We start from the raw sequence: 23,912 nt of genomic DNA, 5'->3' as shown, positions 1-23,912 counted from the left end.
TCCCCAGCTGCTCCAGAGCCACAGGCTTCCCTTCTCTCCTAAACTCCTAAAAAGCTGCCAGCACCTCACTGCTAGCCTGACTGCACTGCCCTCTGCTGCTGCAACTGTACTTATCCTGTCTCTGAGTTCAGGCCAACAAACGTGAGGAGAATCTCGTGGTGCCTGGTACTACGCTCGGCACTGCAGAAGCTGAAGGGAGTCAGCCATTCCTGGCCCTCAAGGAGCCCTAGGTGGAGGGTGGGAGTCTGGGGTGGGCATATACACCCTGATGCAAAAAGGAAAAGTGGTTTGGTGGAGGGGGCAACCCAGAAGTGTGATGGAAGAATGGACGGATCAGTGGGTGGGCAGATTTGATCTGGATCAGTGGGTGGGTTTAAGGTCTGGGTCATGGGTGGGTGGGTGAATGGATGGATGGATCAGTGAACGGATGCTTGGTTGGATGGATGGATGGATGGATGGGTGGATGGATGGGTGGATGGATAGATGGATGGGTGGATGGATGGGTGGATGGATGGATGGGTGGATGGGTGGATGGATGGATGGGTGGATGGATGGGTGGATGGATGGATGGGTGGATGGATGGGTGGGTAGATGGATGGATGGGTGGATGGATGGATGGGTGGGTGGATGGATGGGTGGATGGATGGATGGACGGATGGATGGATGGACGGATGGATGGACAGATGGATGGATGGATGGTTGGATGGATGTACGAAGACAGCAATACACCTTCACCAGTTTAAACTGAATTTAGGGACCCAAAGCCTCATCTCTTATAAAGCCCCACCCTCCGCCACCATCCTACTCACGCTATGCTCTAGTCAAGCGAAAGCCTGCATTCAAAGACCAGGATCACAGAGTGTCAAGGCCCTTGCACATTTCACTCCCAGCACTTGGAATCCTGTTCCCCTGCCCTCTACGCCTGGTGAATCCTTTCACCTTGAAGGCCTCAGCTCAGGCATTACTGCCTCCGGGAAGGACTTCCCCGAGCCCCCCTGCTGGATCAGTGGTCGTCCTCAGTGCCCGCCCTCATGGAATGAGATTGAACCATGTAAGGTGACCACTTGACTATTTCAGCCCTTAAAATGGCAACTCCACGTGATTCAACCAGACACACCCATCACCAGGCTAAGGCTGTCCATCCCACCAGAACGTGAGAGTCGAGGGCAGGGAGCCTGTCCATCCTTTAGTTACCAGCACGGGTGTCATGATCAACCCAACGCACCTGGCACACCCATGGCCCCATCAGATGAACGGGTGAACCAAGGGCTCTCAGCCCCTCCCCCACCCCCACAGCTCTGTGTTCCAACAGGACAGAGCAGCACCCTGGTGGGAATAATAGTGACTGAAACTGGGGGAGAGCTCAGGGAAAGACGACATGGAGGGCCCTGGGAAACAAGTGGGGACTTCAGTCTCCATCGTCCCATGACCCCACAAAGCCCCCTCCCCTGAGGGTCAACACCTAAGGTCCTCCAGGTGCGGGACCCCCAAGGCCTCTCGTCTGTGCTGGCTTTCCAGGAGGCAGGGCACCTCTCAGCTGGCAAGAGAGGCTGGAAGGATCCTGTGCCTCGCAACCGTGGAAAGGGACAAGCCTCATGACAGCTGGTGAGGGAGTGCAGGGCCATGATGCAGGGTCATGAGTGACCACAGAGCCAGGGTGGTGCTCACAGGGTCAGAGGTCACAGGGCCACACCCACCACCCGCTACCACATGCTGAGCTGAGCCCCAGCCTCCCGGCACAGAACCTGTCCCACGAAAAGCTGTCATGTCTACGACCCTCTCAGGCTTTGCCACTGACACCCCGAGGGCCCCGGCTGCAAACGTTTCTGTGGCCCCTGGTCCTGGGAGTGCCTGGTACCTGAGAGGCTGTTACCTGAGCAGAAGGTACAGTGCGTGAGTGTTCAGTCCACAGGTGGACGCCAGGTACCGGGCAGGGTGCCGCCCTCAGAGTGTGCAGTGCTGGGGAAATCATGCAGCCTGGGCTGAACCTGAGACCCACTCCCTGCCCTGCGGTTCTGGGCGACATCCTTCATGTCCCTTTTTATAAAGTGAACACATTATCAGAACCTACTTCTGAGGGTTAAAACAGACGAAGTCTGCAGGCCTCTGCCCCCTGTCTGCTACGCGACACCAGGTGATGTGCGTACCAGCCTCAGTCTCCCACCTATAGAAGGCGTGGACGGGGGGTGACAAGGACCAATTCAGTTCTGCAAATTGACAGGTGCACGTTCCTATTTTCAAAGGATCACTGCATGACGCGTGCTCAATCAGTCCAGTCCGTCCCTTCCTGAATTGGTCTATTGGTCTTATTTCTTTTCTTTACTTGTTTTTTGACCATAAACTTTTTTAACTGACCAAGTCATTCCAGCCAAGCGCATCTGCCTGTCAGCAGGAAAGGCACGCAGCTCCCAAGGCAGCCAGCCCACACTCCCCTGTCTCGTGTCTCTGTTACCTACACACCTGCCCACCTTCCAACCAGCCCACCCGTTTTTAACAACACATTCACCCAATTCAAAAGACACCGAGACTTTGTGACCGCCTGGAGGGGTGGGATAGGGAGGGTGGGAGGCAGGGAGACGCAAGAGGGAAGAGATATGGGAACATATGTATATGGATAACTGATTCACTTTGTTATAAAGCAGAAACTAACACACCATTGTAAAGCGATTATACGCCAATAAAGATGTTAAAAAAACAAAGACGCCGAGAGAACTGCACCCCTATGCACCCAGATGTCCCCTCTAGAGAAAACCATGGGTCCCAATTTTTGTGTGTCCTTCCTTGACATCTACGCATATGCAAGCCTAGATATCTGTGGGGATTTTTACTAGAGACGGATTCATACCAAGAGGAGCATTCTTTACCTCGCTTTTCTTTACTTACATACCTTGGAGACTGATCCACTTCAGGAAATGTAGAAGCATGTAGACCCCACTCCCGCAGCTGCTTCACTGACTCCCCCACAACTGCTCAGTGACTTATCTGAACTGGTTGTTTCGACCCTCTGCTCTTGCAGATAGCGCTTCATGCCTGTTGTCATCACAGGCGTCTATACACACGTGCGCACGTATCCACAGGAGACATTCCAAGAAGCAGAGTCATCAGCTCCAAGAGTATGTGCATTTTAATACTTCGACAGATGTCACAAAAGCCTTTCCTGGGAGAACGATCTGTGAGCACACCCACTTCCCTCGCCGGAGCCAACAGTGCCTGTTCTCAGGGTTCTTTGTCTACCTGGCCAGGTGAGAAGCTGTGTCTCCCTGGGGTTCACCTGCATTCCCTTCTTGTAAGGTCAAACATCTTCCCACCCGTGTAAAAGCTACCGGTGTTTTCTTTTCTAAGAATTATTCATGTCTTTTGTCCATTTTTTTTGGTTTGATTCTTGGCCCTTTCTTATTGATTAGTAGGAGTTCTTTGAATATTACAGCATATCAATCCCTTTTTATTAGACTATAGTTGCTTTACAATATTGTGTTAGTTTCTGCTGTACAGCAAAATGAATCAGCAATACGCAGACACGTATCCCCTCTTTTTTGGATTTCCTTCCCATTTAGGTCACCACAGAACACTGAGTAGAGTTCCCTGTGCTACACAGCAGGTTCTCATTAGTTATCTATTTTATACACAACATCTATTAGTTACCTATTTCATGTACAATAGTGTATATATGTCAGTCCCAATCTCCCCATTCATCCCACCCCCCTTCCCCCCTTGGTATCCATACATTTGTTCTCTACGTCTGTGTCTCTATTTCTGCTTTGTAAATAAGATCGTCTGGACCAGTTTCTTCAGATTCCACATCTATGCGTTAATATGCGATATTTGTTTTTCTCTTTCTGACTTACTTCACTCTGTGTGACAGTCTCTAGGTCCATCCATGTCTCTACAAATGACCCAATTTTGTTCCTTTTTATGGCTAATATTCCACTGTATGTATGTACCACATCTTCTTTATCCATTCCTCTGTTGATGGACACTTAGGTTGCTTCCACGTCCTGGCTACTGTAAATAGTGCTGCAGTGAACATTGGGGTGTATGTGTCTTTTTGAATGAGGGTTTTCTCTGCGTATATGCCCAGTAGTGGGATTGCTGGGTCCTATGGTAGTTCTATTTTTAGTTTTTAAGGAACCTCCATACTGTTCTCCACAGTGGCTGTATCAATTTACATTCCCACCAACAGTGCAAGAGGGTTCCCTTTTCTCCACACCCCCTCCAGCATTTACTGTTTGTAGATATTGTTGATGATGGCCATTCTGACCCATGTGAGGTGACACCTCACTGTAGTTTTGACTTGCATTTCTCTAATGATTAGTGATGCTGAGCGTCTTTTCATGTGTTTGTTGGGAATCTGTATGCTTTCTTTGGAGAAATGTCTACTTAGGTCTTCCACCCGTTTTTTGACTGGGTTGTTTGTTTTTTTGATATCGAGCTGCGTGAGCTGTTTGTATATTTTGGAGATCAATCCTTTGTCAGTTGCTTCATTTGCAAATATTTTCTCCCACTCTGAGGGTTGTCTTTTCGTCTTGTTTATGGTTTCCTAAGCTGTGCAAATGCTTTTAAGTTTAATTAGGTCCCATTTGTTTATTTTTGTTTTTATTAAAGGAAGAGGACTCAAATCAATAAAATTAGAAATGAAAAAGAAGTTACAACTGACACCACAGAAACACAAAGGATCATAAGAGACTACTACAAACAACTCTATGCCAATAAAATGGACAACCTGGAAGAAATGGACAAATTCTTAGAAAAGTACAACCTTCCAAGACTGAACCAGGAAGAAACAGAAAATATGAACAGACCAATCACAAGTGATGAAATCGAAACTGTGATTAAAAATCTTCCAACAGGGCTTCCCTGGCGGCGCAGTGGTTGAGAGTCCTCCTGCCGATGCAGGGGACACGGGTTCGTGCCCCAGTCCAGAAGAAAACAAAAAAAAAATCTTCCAACAAACAAAAGTCCAGGACCAGATGGCTTCACAGGCAAATTCTATCAAACATTTAGAGAAGAGCTAACACCCATCCTTCTCAAACTCTTCCCAAAAAATTGCAGAGGGAGGAACACTCCCAAACTCATTCTACGAGGCCACCGTCACCCTGATACCAAAACCAGGCAAAGATATCACAAAAGAAGAAAATTACAGGCCAATATCACTGATGAACATAGACACAAAAATCCTCAACAAAATACTAGCAAACCGAATCCAACAACACATTATAAAGGTCAATCCCTTTTCTGTGATACACGTATTTTCATATTCTTTTTCTATAGTGATGGGCTGTCTGGGGGGTTTGTTTTGGCCAGCGAGAAAATCTTGACTTTTATGGGGTCAATTTTTTTTCTTTCATAACTTCTAGGATTTCTCTGTCATACAGAGAAAGGCCTTCTCATCCCAAGATCATAAAACCCAGTCTCCCGTATTTTCTTCTAGTAGTTTTATGGTTTCGTTTTTCAAGTTCACATCACTGGTCCATCTGGAATGCATTTTGGGGCAGGACTGAGGCAGGATCCAAGTTCTTTTTCCCAGATGGCTTCTTCCCTAACCCAGCCCATTTCAATGACTAATCAATCCTTCCTTTCCCAGCCAACTTGAAAGGCTGCCTTTATCAAACCCTAAATTCCTGCGGGTGCCAGGCCTTAAAAGCCACAGAGCGATGCCTACGCACCCCCTTCATGCCCCACATGGAGGGGAGGTTCTGCTCCTCAGCCAGACCCCCCCCCCCAAGGATGCTCTCCTCCCCCAAGTGCTGCCCAAGAGGGTAAGCGTGAGCCTCCACAGCGGATGCGGCTCAGGGCAAATCCAAGTCAGCATGCTTCACTGACACACAGATACTGACAATGTCCAAAAAGTGGGAAACAGCCCAACACCCAACACAAGGAGACTCTTCAAGTAAATTAGGCTTTTTACAGGCCGTCATGGATGTGAACAGAACGCCTTCCTTTCCAAGTGAAATGAGAACGTCCAAGCCAACTGTGCTGGGGTCGGAGGCCTTCCCCTTCGGGGGGGATGCCCCGTGGGGGACAAGGCCCCTGAGTAGGGCCGCCCCCCACCCGCGCCAAGAATTTCCAGACCAGCCACCATGAGGTATTTCCTTCCGTTCCTTACTGTTTGTACTCAGACCCAGTGGAGTTTGAGCCTGGGGGTTATGGGTGATTTTTATTTTCTTCTTTATGCTTTTTCTTATTTTCCAAAATGCCTATAATGAACATGTATCGTTTTTAATTTTAAAAAAACATATATAACTAAAGAGGGAAGAGAAGTAGGGGGAAAACACTCCAGGAGAGGGACACAGCTGGACAGTCAGGGGCCGGCCTTGCCCTGGCTCCACCCACGCCATCAGCACGTGTCTTCAACTGACCTCTGACCCCCAGGGTCCAGAAATGCTCTTCCTCCTTCGGGGTACTGTTGTAAGAACGGGGCAGCACAAGGAAAGTGACACTTGCTTGGACCGGGAAAAGCCAGGGGCCCTGATTCCAGGACGGGGAGCCCCAGTTTCCAAGGCCTCAGGGTCAGCCCATGTCGGGCAGGGGCTTCCCCCTGCACCCCCCAGGGCCCGGCTGTGAGCCCCTCACACAGGGCTGCATCCGGCTGCCCTGGCACAGCAGTGTGCAGACTGTAGGTGCCCCTTAAATGCTGAACTGCATTTCAGGAAAGCGGTCTCTTCAACCAGCCCCTTGGCACAGCCACGCACGCCTCCCACGCTGTGGGCGCCCACAAAGACACTGGGCAGGTTTAATCCAGAAGCAGTGTTTCTAGAGAGCTTCCCACCATGCGCCTAACTGGCAGCAGGGCACAGGGAGATGTGCAGACACAGGTTCCCCAGACAACGATTCCTCCCATTGCCAACAGCTCCGGAGTTTCGGGTTACAGGCTTGGGCCCAGACACGATGAACACCAGACCCAGGGCACCGTTTCCCAGGCCAAGAGAGCGCCCCAGCCAGGCCGCCCTGCCCCACGCTCCGTCAGGGAGGCTGGGACAGCCGCGACAGAAAGCGCTGCACACCTGGCCAGCATCAGGCCGGATCTGGCCCCTTGGCACCGGCTGGGTGACAACACCAGCACGGAGCTTCCCAGGGCACTGGGAAGTCAAAGTGGAAGGAAGAATCTGGGCTGCGAGAGGAGAGAAAGCAGTGAGTCGTCAGAGAAAAATGCGCCAAGCGTGCAGCTGACGAACCCCAGAGATGGGTGGGTGCTCAGAACAGCACAGATGTCAGGGCTTCTCCTGGGGGCAGATTTTCATGGCTGCTTCCACTACGACAGACATCAGACCAGAAAACACTTTAATAAGTGACTAGAAAGAGACCAGACTACCCCTCTTCAGAGGAGTTTTTTGTTTTTTTTTTTGTCCAAGATATTGACCAGGCATCAAAGTTTATGGGGAAAGGCACATGCCTGGAGCCCAGCGCTTTTATTGGGGCTTAAATTCAGCACAGGAGGGCAGATCATGGAAACCCAGAGGCAGCCCAGGCTTGGCAAGAGCAGCCGTCCCGGGGAGGGCAGCTTTGAGCACGTCATGCTCGGAATCCATGCTGGGGGGGCGGGGCGCAGGAGGCGGCGTCCTGGGACAACGTGAGCGACCCCGCCACCTGCCCAGAAGTCCTGGAGGACAGAAGCAGGTCAGGGTCAGGGCTCGGAAGCGAAGAAGGGCAGGCAGAAGCTGACCGTATTTAAAGAATTCCAAATCACAGCCGAAAGGGTTTCTGGACATTATTTATAGGGTAAGATCATTGATTCTGGAACGAAAGGGGCCTGAGGCGGAAGGGCCTGGACGGATTAAAGACAAGAAGCAGGGCGACAGCTGGGGAAATGAGCCAGAAGACGGAGGAGTGGGTCTTCGCAGAGGAGGTAGCCTGGGGTCCCGCAGGAACCGCGTTCTAATCCCCGGTCTCTTCCCTGTTGGCTGACCCGCCCGGACAAATCCTCACACGACTGACCTCACGGGTTTGCTGGGTGGAGTAAGAAATCGTGAGTTTAGTAAGGCACCAGGACACAGCGCATCCGTGCTCACGGGGCAGGGGACACCGGGAGGACGGTGCTCACGCCTGCTTAGGTGCACATGACGTGCACGAGCGCAGGCACACACACACACCACACACACTCACACACACACACCCTGCTGCAAACGGGCCATTTGCTTGGGGATCCCGTGAAAGACCTGGGGTGGCTCAGATGGCTCTGTGAAGCGTGCTGGGCACTGTCAGTGTGTGACAATCCAGCACAGCCCTGAGCCCACAGATTCCATCCTGCACACTCCCTGGGCTGTTCTCCCACAGTCGCCTGACTGAACTCCAGAGGGACCCTGGCAGACCTCCTGCTTCCTCTCTCCTCTGGCCTCTCCAGGGGCATCAGGCCCAGAGTACCCGCCTCTGCCAGACGGTGAGGGGCCTCCACCCTCCGCCCGGAACAGCCCAGGCCCCCTCACGTCCGCCCACCCCGCTTTGGAGAGCCTGCTCAAAGCACGTCGGCCGACACCCTCCAGGCTCCCCAAGCATCTTCAGCTCCACCCCACAGCTCCTGCAGACACGGTGGGATGTGACACACCCAGAGACCCTGTGTGTGTGGAGATCCAAACTGCGCCTCCTTAAACTCTCTACGAGGAAGACATCCCCAGCTCTATTTTGCACGTGAAGGAACAAGAGACATGGAGGAGACATGACGTTTCTGAGGTCACAGCTCAAGAGCGAGGCAGCCCCAGCCCCCCAGCCTCGCCCGGGTTTCCACGGCAGGTAGAGCTGGGCTGCAGTACCTCCCTTGGCCTCTAGGTGACCACGCCCACACCTGGTCTTGAGGCTTGGATGTCATGACGGTGAACTGGGGACTCGCTTCCCCCACTGTCTACCGTGACTTCTGCCCAATGACATGACCTTCATCTAGAAACGCCTGGGGCCACAAGTGCAGGATAAGTGTATTCCCGTGGTTTCAAATAAGCTGCAACTCCCTAACTTTTCCCAGTAGAACCTGCCTGGCCCAGTCAGTGGGGTAGGTGGGCCACCCAAGGAGCAAAATTTCGGAGGGCTCTGACAATTCTCTAGGACTCATGATCCATCCTCAGGGAAAACCAAGAGCAGATTTCTTTTTTTTTTTTTTTTGTGGTACGCGGGCCTCTCACTGTTGTGGCCTTTTCCGTTGCAGAGCACAGGCTCAGCGGCCATGGCTCACGGGCCCAGCCACTCCGCAGCCTGTGGGATCTTCCCGGACCGGGGCACGAACCCGCGTCCCCTGCATCGGCAGGCGGACTCTCAACCACTGCGCCACCAGGGAAGCCCCAAGAGCAGAATTCTTGAGCCCAGTCCTTGGCAAGCCTGTTGACTCTCCTAAGATAAAGGGCGGGCTCAGAAATCAGACCTCTGGGCATTGCTTCTCTCAGGGTTTTTTACTTTTCTTTTCTGAAATGCTGATGGTTTAAAGATGTAGAGTCTGCCCTGACCCAGCAGCGGTGACGGCTTAGCTGCACCAGCTTCACTCCTGGAACATCTCATGGGTGGCTCAGTCCCCACCTCGCCTTCAGAGGGGCAGCGGCTTGAAGCGTGCCCTACCCTCATCCTGTGCACCATGTGGCTTGTGGGCACCGAGCCCCACGTGTCTCTCTCAGCGTGTGTGAACCGATATTAAACAGGCAGGACCTCCCTGGCTATAATCCTCTCCTATCACTCCTTCCTCCCCACTAAAATGGAAAAAATGACTCATCCAGGGCAGCTCACCCCTGTATACAAACACAGCTGAACGCTGGGCTCAAGATCTAATCCTGCAGATCTGAACCAAGAAGCATGAGGAGGACCCAGAGCAGCCCAGGACTCAAGGGGGCTTTGGAAAGTGGGTGCTGCATACAGCACTGCTTCCTCCTGACACCAGGCAGGCGCCCACCCCCAGCCTGGGCCCCGGAGACAGGGGGAGGGCAGCCACCAGGTTTCACCCACCTCCCCCTCTCTGCCGGGATGAAGACCCCAGAGAAAAAGATGGGGCTGAAACCCCACCTCACAGTGATATCTGCTCTCGGAAGGCCCTGTTCCCAGGAGGCTGGACGAAACCCAATTTCCACAACTCAAAGGCTATTTTAAAGGTTCCAAAAAAAAAAAAAAAAAAGGCTCCAAATCTGCCACTTACTGGCTGTGGAGCTCCTGTGAGCCTCAGTTTTCTTGCCTGTAAAATGGGGATACCTCTTACCTAGGAAACATGTCACCAGGACATCTTTCCTGATGACAGGAAACAACGTGTGAAAGCACTTAGGATAAGAAAGGAAGGGAGGGACGGAGGGAGAGAGAAGGAGGGAGGGAGAGAGAAGGAGGGAGGGAGAGAGAAGGAGGGAGGGAGGGAGAGATCTCTCTGACTCTTCACCTTCCGAGAAAATTCTCAAGCAGACACTCCTCTTTCTTGTATCATATGCTCTTTGAACATAATTCACATTTCAGTTGCTGGGTTAAGGAAAGGCCCTGAAGGGGCGGTGACTCCAGGGCCAGATGGGACCAGCTGTTCCTCATCCTCCAGTCCCAGAGGCTGACCAGCCCTCAGCTGATCCCCACTGGCTCACAGAGGGGTGGGAGGCAGCTCTCTAAGGAGCGGACCCCCTCCCGTGCCTCCCAGCCCTCGACAACAGCCCTGCCCCGGGTTCGTAAGTCCTGCTTGCGGGCCAGGCAGCTGTTTGTAATCGGACAGGCCCTGGCCAGGAAGGGGAGGTGGGAGCCTGTCCACACCGAGGGGCCCAAGGCGCTGCAGGGTGTGTGAGGACAGGCTGCCTCCTGGCGGGAATACCACAGCGGGGAAGGCGTGAAATGAAAGAAGAGTGAGCGTCTGCACTTGGGAGCAGCTTTTGTTTTAGTTCTGCGAGCAAGGAAGCTTCAAGAGGCTCACAAGCCCCAGGTCTGGTGACATAAAGGTTGAAACCATGGGCTCTGGAGGCCAGGCTCAGGCACATTCCGTCTGGGTACCATCTGCCTGCACGGGGTGAGCTCCCCGACGGGGATGCCTGGCAAACAACCGTCATCAGGTCTGCCCTAGACAGAAGGGACCCTGGGACTGGACGCCTGAGTTCCCTTGCAGCCTCGGAATCTCAGAACAAGTCTTCGAGGCTCAGACACCGTTCCCTGATGGCAGAGCTCCGAGACCACCGGGTTCCCCCAGCCTCGGGAGCTGAGCACAGCCCCCCAGTGGGTGACGGAGCCAGACGCTGGGGCCTGCTCCCCCTGCCGCCCTGCTTTCAGCAGCCTGTGACCCTGGAGACCCCCAAGTCCTCTAGGTCTGAGTTTATTCGTCTGCAAAACGACCCCAAGGCCAGAGGCCGGATCACTGACTCTGTGAGCCCTCCCGGTAAAACAGCCAACTCCTTCCCAGGGGGGCTGGGCCTGTGCACCATCAGAGCCCCACACTCCTGGCAAAGGAAACGAGCCGGAGGTAGCTCCCACATTAAATGCAGTGGAAGGGACTTCCCTGGTGGTGTAGTGGTTAAGAATCCCCCTGCCAATGCAGGGGACACAGGTTCGAGCCCTGGTCCGGGAAGATCCCATATGCCACGGAGCAACTGAGCCCGCGAGCCACAACTACTGAGCGCACGTGCCACAACTACTGAAGCCTGGGCGTCTACAGCCCGTGCTCTGCAACAAGAGAAGCCACCGCAATGAGAAGCCCACGCACCACAACCAAGAGTAGCCCCCGCTCACCGCAACTAAAGAAAGCCCGCGCGCAGCAACGAAGACCCAACGCAGCCAAAAATAAATAAATAAATAAGTAAATAAATTTACAAAAATAAGTAAATAAATAAACGCAGCGGAAGGTTCCACAGAGCCCCCACCCCAAGTATTAACTGCAAACTGCACCCCCTGCCCCACCTGGACTCACTCCCCGCCCGGGGCCCTAACTGGGCCCTTTGCACTGACAGTTCAGCCTCCTCTGAGGCCCAGCTGTAGCCCCAAACCTGTGAGTGGCAGCTTTATTCCTACTTTGAAGCACTTTATAGAAACTTTATACAATTACTGCCTCTGTGAGCTCCACTAGTCATAATAACAATACAAAATAACAACGATATAGAATAATTAACAAAGGCAGTTACTGTTATCAGTATGATCTAGCATTTGCTGTCCTGCATTGAAAACGGGATGCAGGACACCCCAGGAAGGGCCCTATGTCCACACGCAGGTCACCTCCTTCCAGGTGGTGCCAGTACCTCTGGTTTGGAGATGAGCTAACTTGGATCAGAGAGGTTAAGCATTCGAGGTCACACAGCCGGGGGTCCTATTCTCCGTGCACTGATGCATCTCTGCTTCCCAGCCTCATCTCCTGAACTTTCCTTTCGAAAGTCAGAGGAGAGGCTGACTGTCAGCTGGCCACAGGGGCTGGACCCACACAGGGAGAGGGAGGGCCAGGAGGAGGCTCAGACCTTCCCATCTGGCACACTCCACATTTCCCAAAGTGCCCTCGACTGGTCACTGGCATCAGAACTCGAGCGGCAGGCCCCAGGCTCCACCCCAGACCCTTGGAGCCCGGAGCTGTGAGGCGGGGCCCCATGGCTGCGGAAGCTCTGGTCTCACCGGACCCCTTGCTGAAGCCCGTCAAAGCCCACCTCGCAGGAAACTGGACCTCCTCACCAGCCTCCTGTGCTCCCAGGCAACCCCAAGCCGGCGCCCCACGCCCAGAGGACTCCACCCTCTGCAAAATACCAGCGAAGCTGCTGTCTGGGGCCCAGGCCTCCGGCTGGAACATTCCTGGGGGTTCCGAATGCTGACGTCGTGGCTTTAACACGTGGCAACATAATGACAAGAGCCTTTAGCCCTCCCAGCAGGCCTCTGAGACAGGTACTAGTTTATGCCCATTTCACAGATGGGGTACTGAGGCTCAGAGAGGCTTTCCCAGGTGCCGCAGCTCCTGTGCTGAGCCCAGGCACACCGGGACAGGCAGGAAGCAAGGGGCCTGCCCGCTCAGCTCACCAGGGAGCTGAGAGCCCGGGGGTCGGCGGCTCCCACCCTCCCACTTAGGGCACTGCACCTGGCTGAGCTCCTTCTCTGTGTCCCTCGGGTGGGGATGCCCACCGTCCCTCACCCACTGAGACAGAAGTACTCACTCTTGATGTGCGGTGAACACAGAGGAATAGTTGCGCGAGACCTGACGTCAGGGATTGGCTTCAAAGTAACTGGGTAGACGGGAGTGGGTGGCGGCTGGACCACGAGAGTGTCCTGGGGCTGATCATCGAGCCCAGGAGGATCTCGATCTGCTGTGCTGTGTTTGAAACCTCCCCGAACAACAACGACGGCAATAATAATGACAACACTCTCAGAGCTGAGCCCGAGTAAACCTTCCCACTTGAGGCTCCGTACTGCGCTCTTGCAGAATAAGAGTCTTTCCTTAGGAGAAGAGCAAGCTTGCCCCCAGGCAGGGAAGGAGAGCAAAGCATCACTGCTCCTTCCAGAAAGTGGGGCCACCGTGAAGAAAGCGGGGAGGACACGGGGGGTGGGGAGCATCTGCCTCCTCCTCTCTTCCTTCCTGGCACGCCTCCCCTCGGAGGTGCCCACCCCCATCATGTATGCTGACACCTGCAGTCCCCCTGTTTCAGGTGAGGGAGGAGGTCCTGAGAGACCACTGGCCGCCCACCCATGCCCCCTCCTCTCGGTCGGCTCCAACTCCTCCCCCGGAGATCCTGGCATCGCTGGGCAGAGCCGCCCCATCGCCCTGCCCGGGTGTGAGCCCTGCATCCCCACCCCAGGCCCTCCCGAGCGCCAGAGTCATCACACCGAGGACCCCAGGGTGCTCCCCGGGATACCAGAGTTAAGTGACACGTAGCCATCGCCCAAGCAGTGCTTTCTGAGCTAAACGGCCACAATTGAAACTATGCACCTAAATAACATTAGTAATAATTCCCTGGAAAAGAATTACATTCAGAAGCCCTGTTCGCTGCACTTCTATCCAAGAATGAGCTATTTGCCCTGCCTTCTCGATGTGAGCATTTTCTGGTCTAAAATGCACGGAAGGTGCAGCGCCCCTTCCTCCCCCACTGCTCAAAACCAGCCGGGACCGCCTCTCCCTAGAAGAGCAAGGTCTACACAGGACACTGACGCCAGAGGCTGTCTACTCCACCTGCATCCCAGGGGAACACAGAACTGCCTCGAAGGAGGAAGCCAGAGCTGCCCGTCAGCATTTCAGATTCTCCCCAAAGAAAAAAAGCACAAAAGAAGAGAAGTAACGGTAAGGCGGGTCCCAGAGACTTCACCCCAGCGGACATGAGGACACTATCTCCCCAGGCAGGGCCCTTGCAAACTAAACCTGGGGGCCCAGGGCCAGAAATGGCCCATCTTTCCTTCTCAGCTGCACCCTCCCCTGTGCAGGGCTCTGGGCCCCGGCCAGCTCTCCCCTCACCTGCCACCCAACAGGGTCCCCTAACGGACCCCCGTGAGCCAGGGCCCCAGGTCCCACTGGTGCACAGCTGCCCACTATCCCCCCAAAGAAGAAGACCTTGACATTTAGCAAGACAGGACTGTACGCACACCCAGTTTTATGCATCAGAAATGAAGGAGGAATTGAGGCCGAGGTGCAGAGGCTACTCACAGTTGGTGGAGGCCGTGGACCTCTTCCGGAAGCACAAGGACCCGGCCACCAAGGGACCGTCCCACGGCAAAGAAGAGCTGGAAGCTGCTGGAGCCCCCCTCACCTGGCACCTAGTATCAGTTTATATGCCGGTAATGACCTACACCAAGGCGGGGTGTGATTTTCACTGGGATACAGAGGGCAACCATCACTCCTTTGTGCCAGCTGGGCCCACAGGGCCTCCCCTTGCACATCTGCAGGATGGGGCCAACCCCACCTGGTCCAGGTAACACCCCAGAGCAGGGTTTGGTTAAATATGAACCGGAGTCAGAGGACAGACACACATGGGAAAGTGGCACTTGCCTCCACCGAGGGACTCCTCCCTTCAAACTCATCGGGTGGGACACCAAAAGCCGCAGGCCCTGGCAAAACGGGCTGGTCTCTGATTGGCCAGCGCCCCACTGGGGCTGGCAGGTACCTCCCTCTGATTGGCCAGTGGCCCACTGAGGCTGGCAGGTACCTCTCTCTGAGTGGCCAGAGCCCCACTGGGGCTGGCAGCTACCTCCCTCTGATTGGCCAGTGACCCAGGGGCTGGCAGGTGCCTCCCTCTGATTGGCCAGTGGCCCAGGGGCTGGCGGGTGCCTCCCTTTGACTGGCCAGTGGCCCAGGGGCTGGCAAGTGCCTCCCTTTGATTGGCCAGAGCCCCACTGGGACTGGCAGGTACCTCCCTCTGATTGGCCAGTGGCCTAAGGGCTGGCGGGTGCCTCCCCCGATTGTCCGGTGGCACCACTCTACTAGCTGATGAATGTTTCACTACCTCCCACTTTGCACTTCACTGGATACAATCGCCTCTTCACAGGTCTGATTCCTTCACTGCACCGGAAACTCCTGCAGGGCTGGGATGCTCACCTACCTACCGCTCACCTGTGCACCTGCTGCCTGGTGCCCGGCACAGGTCTGCCTCCCATTAGAGGTCTGCAAATGCTTCAAGCACAGCCACTGTCACTCCGGAGTTTCTCCACAAAGGACCAGCCTCTCCTGCATTTCCTCTGCACCCACACAGGAAAGGATTCCACTAAAGCCTCACCCACGGCGCTCTGGGTTACCCTGCCAGCAGAGTGGAAGACTATGGCTTCCCACCTTCCATTCAGATTAAAATGCTCACTCTTTTTCATTGTTAGGTCACTAGTCTTCCAATGCAAGAGTCAGAGTTTTTAGTTAAATCACTCCCGTCACACACGCACATTTTGATGTCATTTTATAGCATTTATTAAAAAATTAATAAAGAGACCAATAAAATCCCTATTGCCAAGGTGCTGGCAGAAAAGAACAGGACAGAAGAGTGAATTTCCCCCAAAAGAACACAGGTCTAGGAGACAGGAAATAAAGGAATCCCCCATTTCATGCACAGAGACATCGCAGGAAACGGGCCCCTGGAGCTCTGTGTAATGAGACGTGGAGAAAAGTGGGTCAGACTGTGGTACCATTTCTTAGGTCTGAGTCACCAAAGAGTGGCGACATTTACTCCTACTGTGGGTTATGACATAGGTTGGGAACCTGCCAGAAAAACTAGCGGGTGAGTCTAAGCTGATGGGATGACGGCTCAGACAGCATGACATGTAACACAGAGCGACCCCCCCATCACCCCACCACGAATCCCCACGCATCCAACGGAGCATTCACTCATTCATTCTACGGGCTTTGCCCCAGACGCTGGGGCCGCGCGGGTGCAGGAACAACGTCTGAGTTAGCAAAACCCCCAACGCACCCGCCCCAGATGTCCTTCCAGATCACCAGCCATCACCCACCGTCATGTCTCTGGGGCAGAAGACCAGAGTCTTTGAGGCGGGACATGGGCAGGTCCATTCCCATCCCTGAGGCCCCCATTCCTCCTTGTACAGTGGGGGTGGCCTGAGGAAGAAGGGGAGGGGCGTGCTGCACGTGACCCGCCCCACGACTGCTCCGGGATGCAGGCGCCTCCATGCTGGGGCACAGACCGCAAAAGTGGCAGCGAGGGCTCCAGTAAGCTCACCAGGGGCTGTGTAACCCCTTTTCATGCTCACTCGCGAGGGGGCACCAGGGTGACGGTTCCCAGGACAGAGGGGGTGACTCATACAGCCAGCCAGTGAGCAGAGCCAAGAACTCACCCTGGACCCCAGACCTGCTGCTGCCTGGGGGCCCAGGGAGGACGTAATAGTGACAATGGTGACAGGGGCTTGCTCTGCGCTTTGGACACGCGATGCGCTGAACCCTCTCGAAAATCCTGCAGGAGTCACAGCCATCACCGCTTCCTGCAGATAGGGAAACTGAGGCAAAGTGCACCGCTGGCGGGGGTGGGGCGGGACGTGGGCCCAGGCCGCCGGCCCCGAGCCGTCCCCCACACCGGGTCTCCATGCCGTGTCCTGTGGCAGGGGCGGCTCTGCCTGGGAGAAGGGCCAACGCAGGCTCCACCTTCAGGACCTCAATGTCTCCACGAGCCAGGCCAGAAAGCTTAAAACTAACATTTGGCCAAGGGCTGACACCAGATGAGTCGATTACAAGGGAGAAATAAACAGAGGGAGAAGCAGAAGCTATAATATAACATCGCCCTCCTGTGAGCAAAAGGAGACTCAGATTATCAGACCCAGCTGGACTGAGTCTGTGCCGGGGCTGGACCCAACGCCTCGTGGCTGCCCAGGGGGCTCCGTGGCCACGGGTCATCTCCTCGTCTCCAATCCCGCAGGGCTGGGGCACGATAAGGAGAGAGACGCGGCCTTGCCGTGAGCACCTCAAACACACCAGGCCCCGCCTGAGCAGACCCTGAAAACACATGGACCTGTGCGTGGAGGTGGGCGTGCATACTCGTGGACACGTGGACACCCACAGACACACACGGACACGTCACACACATGCATCCAAAGGAACGCTCACATCACATGCACACACACGCTTGGACACATACACACAAACGCACACACGGGCGTACAACCCTCCAATGGGCTAGTAAAGCATTTTCACATATGCTGCCTGGGGTGACCTTTACCGCGACCCCACGAGGTGTCGTGGGAAATGGACCCACGGAGCATATGGGGGTGCTGAGGAGAGCGAGGGGGGGCCCGGGCTGAGTCACTTGTGGATGGCAGAGGACTGGGGGTCTCACCAGCTCCCAGAGCCTCCTTGGACAGACATGCCTCCCTCAGCTGGGCTCCCGCTGGAACACTCGCATTTAGAGAGGATCGTGGCAACCCTGCGCTTTTTCCTTCTGCAGAAACACCACCCAAAACAGTAGCTATAATAAGACCCTCCGCTCATCAGGGGCTTCCTGTGCCTCGACATTCCACACGCGGTCTCTGTAGATCGCCTCAGTCTCCGTAACCACCCTCAAAGCGAGAAAGCCGTTTCTCCCCGTTTCCCAGAGAGGAAAGCTGAGGCACGGTGGCTGGCCCCCGCCCAGCCAACCCCTTAGAGGCAGAGGAACCGTCCACGCTGCCCTGGGTTCAACAATCTGACTGCCAAGGACTGTCCCCCCACGCCCCTGCCTCCCCAAACAGGGGACCCAAAGTGCGCAGGACCCGCCCAGGCCAGGGCAGGCGGCATCCCTCAGATCACCTCTTAACCCAGAGAGGGTTAAGGAAGGCCCCGGCCTCCCTCCTGTCCCCTCAGAGGCCCCCTCTATCTCACAGCGGCCACTTCTGCTGGCACAGCACTGCCGGGGCAGGCGGTGCTGGAGGCGCCCTGCCAACCAAGTTAATGAGGGGCTTTCCAGCCAAGGGAAGCAGCTCCGGGAGAACAGTGAAGCGGCGGGGTGGGATGTCTGCGGGGAAGAGGCACGGAGGAGACAAAAGCCAGAGGTGGAGGAGGGCACCTGCGAAGCAGGCCCTTCGGAACAAAAGGAAGGGGAAGAAAGGAAAGGCCAAGTTTAGCATCACCTCCTCCAGGAAGCTGCCCCAGATCTCCCCAAGGGGCCAACCCTCCAGACACGCTCGGCAGGAGAACGAACAGTACAACCAACGGTGTCCACATGCGTGCCTCGCGGCAGCCTGTGGGCCCTGGAGCTGGGCGCTCTGTCACCTCAGCCTTCCCACAAGCAGGCCCGGCGCAGGCAAAGCCTCCAGGGGTCATCGGGTCACGCCAGTGAGTGAAGGGCCTGGTGAAAGCGGAGTGGAGACTGCAGGCCCCAGGTGCCCCTTGATAGCATTCGGATAAAAAGCAGGGGTGTAGGGGGCAGGAAGGAACCGAAACAGTCTGCTGGGGCCCAATGGAACCCCTCCCTGGTCCCAGGGCCGTGTCTGGGCTGAGCCCCAGGCTGACAGCAGCTCCAGGCACTGGGCCCCCCCCATGGAGAAGCTCACTCAGTGCCCAGGTGCAGAGACCAGACTGACCCAGAGCGTGCAGTCCCAGCCCCCTGTTCCCTGGGCCTCTCAGAGTGCCAGCACCCCCCCTCACCTTGCAGGCCGGGATGAGGGTCCAAGGAGATGATGTGGGCACAGGGCTAAGAGCAGACCAGGCAAATGCCAGCAAATTCATTCCAATCGGTACCACGGGCGCGGGCGTCCCAGGGGCCAGCGACCCTGCCCGGCTCCGCGCTGCAAATCCCAGGCTCCACCGTGGGCACAGCAACGGGGCCTCGGGGTGCGCGTGACTCATCCTCGACCCTCGGGGGCTCAGAGCGAGTCTGTGCTCACTGTCACCGTTATTCAGTGCGGGGCAGGGGGCAGTGGGTGTCGGTTCCCCACACCCCTCTGCTCCACCCAACAATGTCCGTGGCCCAGGGAACAGGCAGGAGTGGGAGACGGGGGCCAGACAGCCAGAGGGCAGGGGCGGGGCAGACGGGCATCAGCTGTGCTCGGCTAAGGGCGTGGCTGCGGGAGAGTCCAGAGATATCTGAAGGGTGGGGTAACGGGGCAGGCTCTGGCCAGCACCCCAGGAACAGCCAGGGAGCGACATCACGGGACAAGGGAACTTTGTGCTTCCTCCCAAGGAAGAAACTCCTGCCCGTGGCCACTGCCGGGTGGTCACAGCGCTGGGCAGCGACCCGAGCTCCAAGCCCTGCAGCCACTAAAATCTGGACCAGAGGAGATAGAGGGCTTCGGGGAATCAGCTTGGCTTCTGAACTCCTCCCACTGACTGCTCTTTTATGGGGAGGAGGGGGAAGGGGAGGGGAAGATGGAAAAGGCTGTCTTTTCAGCCAACTTGATTGAGTCAGAGGAAATTTAACCATTCGATGTCTGTCAAGTCCCACAAAATTTGGACAACTCTTCCCACCAAATTATTGCCAACAGCGATCACGTGACTGGCGTCAACCAATGATGTGCCGAGGAGATGACCTCAATTTCCAAATATTGGGGTCATGTTTCATTTCACTTACTCTCCTTTGCCCGTTACAATGTTAAACGGCCCCAAATGCAATCTGACTTTTCATTCCTTCACACGCTTGGCCAAGAAGAAGGTAGGAAAAAGAGCCATGTTCAGAGGGAACTCAAAAAACATCTGGTGGATCTCAAAATGGAGAAGAGAAGAGCTGCCTGCGGATGGCCTCTCCTGCCCCCCCGCCCGCCCCCGCATGTCAGTGGACAGCCGTTCCCGCTGGCCACGCACTGACGATGACTTCCAAAAGGGTCCCACCCTCGTGGCGGTGAGGGGAGGTCTGTGAAACCCACCCAGAGAGGTGGCTTCTTCACAGGCTCTCAGCGTCTTTTCGACAAGAGCAAAATGTCCAGCTCTACGGCCACGGTCCAGGCATCCACCTCACGCCACACTCAGGAAGGGAAACCGGAGACGGGCGGGGGGCAGAGATGGGGAGTGGTACAGACAGCCGACCCCAAACCCAGGCGAACGCATGCTCTGTGTGCTCCCCAGCCAGTGCCCAGCCCCGGCTTTTGGGGGTGGCGACTCCCCTGAAGGATTCCCACCTGACTTCCTAGAGGAAAGCCCGGCAGAGGAGCTGGGACAGGGCTATGGCCCTGGGCCTACAGGGGTCCCATGACCACATCCCCACCCTGCTCCGTGCCACTTTTCTGGAGGCCGCCACTGTCTCCCATCTCCAGTGACCCCGGGGGAAACACAAAGCCAGTTAGCCTGGGATCCAGGGCATGTAGGTGGTAGCCCAGGGCTAAGACCCCAGGTCCCCAGAGCCAGGCCAGGCTCCCCTCCGCTCCCCCAGCCCCTGACTGGCTGGACACCCTGATTCCTGCTCACCCCCTCTGGCCCACCAAGCACTCACTGTACCAGGAAAGAGGGACAGAATGTCTTAACTGGCAAGTGGAACACGGAAGTGATTCTTCCCACATGTCTTCAAATGACAAAGCGGAGAGAAGAGCGAAGGCAGTAAAGCGGTGTCTTCTCACAGGGGACCCCGGCTGGTCCTGCTGTCCACTGAGCCACCGTCCCATCCCTCTGCCCGCACTTCCCTTGACCCTGCAATAGCGCCTCTGAACCTCGTCTCCGCGTTTGTTAATGGGGCCCCAGAGGACTTTCGGGGCCTCGGGCTCCGACGACCGAGGCTTGTGAGGTCCCATCCCACAGGTAACCACAAAAGGTGATGCTTAGAAAAACCACTGTCCTGTCAGGAAGCTGTGTGGGAGAGAGCTGGAGCTGCAGGCATCTAGGCAGGCACATCGTCAGTGCTGGCCTGGCGGACGCCATCCACTGGAGACAGCTCCTTCTAAGGGCAGACCTCTGGCAGAAGGAGTCCCACATCTGTGTGTCATCTGAACCCCTCACAGCCAAGACTCCGAGAGCATCTCCCGCCTTTGCTCCAAGAATCCCGTCTCTGGGCAGCTAACCCAAGAAAAACTGCCTTCCAGGAGGTCGAGAGGTGGGATTAGAGCAGGGCTTCTCCACCACCCCTCCCCGGGGCTCCCCAGTAGCACTCACTGAGTACTTAGATGGTGGGGACCACAGGAAGCTCTGTTCCCTGGGAAAGGGAGAGGCAGCCAGGTCCGGAGGCAGAGGAAGAGGGTGCTTGGAGAAGTCCTGGGCTGGGGGGCTCAGCTGCTGGGATTCTCCCCAGCAGCCCCCCATCCCAGGAGGCCCGGCCGGAACTGGTCCGCTGCGACTCTAGGGGGCGACCCTTCCCGGGTTTCAGGAAAGGAAGTTCTGCAGCGGGGCTGTGTGGGCCAGAGCTGCGCGCTTGTGATGTGGGACAGAGAACGCAAAGTTTCGGGACAAAAGTTTGCCTGCCTGGTGGACAAGCCCTCCGGCTGATCCAACGCAGAGCCCTTCCTCGGCTCCCCGACAGCCCCACCCGCCGGCCCGTTTGACGTGGGGAGTATTGTGCCGGCGCGTTTCCCTCTCCGGGGCCCCCGACGAATGGCATTCGGAGTCCCGGCCCGTGCATTCCACAGCCCAGTGGGGGAAGGTCGTGCACGCGCGGAAGAGGCCGGGCGTCCGGGGATGACAGCCGCGCCGGCCCCGGCCCCCTGGCCCCCGGCCCCCCGCGCCCGAGCGCCCAGCCCTTACCTGCGCGGCTCGGAGGCGGCGCCCACAGCAGCAGCAGCAGCAGCAACGGCGGGGACAGCAGCGGGGCGCCCGGGAGGAGCGGGCTGCGCGCTTTCCAGCGGGTGTGGACGTCCATGCCGGCGGGGCGCGGGCGCGGGTTGGGCGCGCGGGGACGCACGGGGCGCGGGGCACAACTCAGCGGGGCCGGCACAACTTTAGGGAATCATGGGAGCAGCCGCCGACCCGTTCTCTTTGTGGCGGTGGCTCTCTGGAGGGTCGGCTGGCGCGCTCGCCCACGGGCGGGAGGGCTCGACCTTGGCCCGCGGGGCGGCCGGGACCCGCGCTCGGCTCGCTCGCCCTGACCTCCCCCGCCTCCTCCGACTCCTTCTGGCCTCCTCCTCGCCGCCGCCGCCGCCGCCGCCGCCGCCCCACGACTCGCTCCCCGTGGGCGCTGCGCTCGAGTGAGGTCCTGCGCCGGCCGCGGGGACGAACGAGGAGTGCGGACCTCGCCTCGGGCGCCGAGCACTTTTCCCCCTTTCCCTCCCTCCCTCTCTCGGGGACGGCACCGAGGAGGCCGTGGCTCCCCCGCGCCCGCAGCAAATCAGAGCCGGCGCTCGGCTCGGCCGGGCCGGCCCCCGCCTCCCACTGGGCGCAGCGGGCGAGAGGGTGGGGCCAGCGGGCGAGCGGCAGCGAGGAAGGGGCTGGCCCGGGGCGGGCGGGGACTCGGCGAGGGCCCGGCGCCCCCAGCTCTGCCGGCGAGCGCGGGCGGACGGGGCCCGGCGGCCCACGCTGCACCCCGCTTTCCCCCCCCGCAGGTGCCCGCACCTGGCCGAGCCCCAGAACCAGTGTGGAGGGGCCCCGAGTTCGATCATTTGGGGTTTAAAAAGGACGTTGCAGCTCACCCCGCCTTTTTCGTTTACTTGGAGTTCAGAGCTCCTCTTCTGGGTGGAGACTGAACTTCCAATCCAGCCAGATCGGGGCGCCCAAGACTGTGGCAGACATGTCCACCCCGAGAGAGACGACCCGCCCTCCACCTTCCCCCACTGCAGATTGGGCATCCGTGCCCAGGCTGGGATCGAGGCTCCCAAGAGTTCTCCGAGGGAGCTCGGATGCCACACATCCTGGATATTAATCAGGCGAACTTGGCCAGCACCCGCTCCCCACTCACTCCCTCCTACTGCGTGGAGACCCCTCTGCCACAAAAAGGAAAGCAAAGAAGACACCCCTTGGGGAGGTGACAGCAGGCAGAGGGGTGAGGGGTTGGGGCGCTGCTGCCCTGGCACTGACACTGGGCACTGCCTCTCTCCCTCCGCTTCTTTAAGCCTTGGTGAGGTCTCCCTGGAGCAGGACGCCTGCCAGGCTCCGGTGGCCGGTAGCAGCCCCTCCCACCTGGCTCCCCACATAACCTGCTGAAACCCCGCTCACACCCCTTCCTCGAAGAGCAACAGAGCTGGTTTTTAAAGAGGAGGGAAGGTGAGTCGGGGCTTTTCAAACCCTAAGCCATCCGCATCCCCTTTGAACAAACAGTTCAGCAGTGATGCTCCAGTTACATCTCCAGACTGGGCGTGAAACTCCCCAGATGCCCTTTCATTCCCATCATTCTGGAAACAGGAAGGGAGGGGAGGTGGGTAGAGGTTAGGTTTGCTGGGATGGCCACATACTGCCTCTTGAGCCAGGTGGTGGTTCACTGGTGCTACCCTGATGGTCCACATCTGCCCCACGTACCCTTCGCGGCGGCACTAAATGTTGCTCGGGAAAAGGATGAGACTCACAAAGTAAAGCTAAACGGTCTTTCTGGCTTTTTACAGTCCTTTGTTGTTGTTTTACAACCTGTATAAATCACATATATGATCGGGGAAACGTGTGTGTGCGTGTGTGTCTGTGTGTGTAAGTTGTGTATGTTGGTTCCGTTGGAGCTGGTCCTTTGTGTGCCTTAATGAGAGAGAAATTCCATCAGACACTCCCTGAGCCCCCAGCTCCACCTGGC

General features: G+C 56.8%; 1 protein-coding gene across 5 annotated transcripts in view; it reads right to left on the bottom strand.

Annotated features, from left to right (window-relative positions):
* COL5A1 (collagen type V alpha 1 chain) overlaps positions 1–22,451 on the bottom strand; it is a 154,390-nt gene extending 131,939 nt beyond the window's left edge. For all 5 annotated transcript variants that reach the window (XR_009564231.1, XR_009564230.1, XM_030838405.2 and 2 more), the window contains exon 1: positions 21,947–22,451. Coding sequence is in view for 3 of the 5 variants with exons in the window: in XM_030838405.2 (XP_030694265.1) it covers positions 21,947–22,061 (115 nt within the window). In the remaining 2 variants the exon portion in view is untranslated. The remainder of the gene's footprint in view (positions 1–21,946) is intronic.
* Between the last annotated feature and the right edge of the window lie 1,461 nt (positions 22,452–23,912).

Source organism: Globicephala melas, chromosome 6, assembly GCF_963455315.2.
Source record: "Globicephala melas chromosome 6, mGloMel1.2, whole genome shotgun sequence".
Lineage (NCBI taxonomy): Eukaryota > Metazoa > Chordata > Mammalia > Artiodactyla > Delphinidae > Globicephala > Globicephala melas.
The sequence above is the reverse complement of the archived record's forward strand: the minus strand, read 5'-3'. Positions and strand labels throughout refer to the sequence as shown.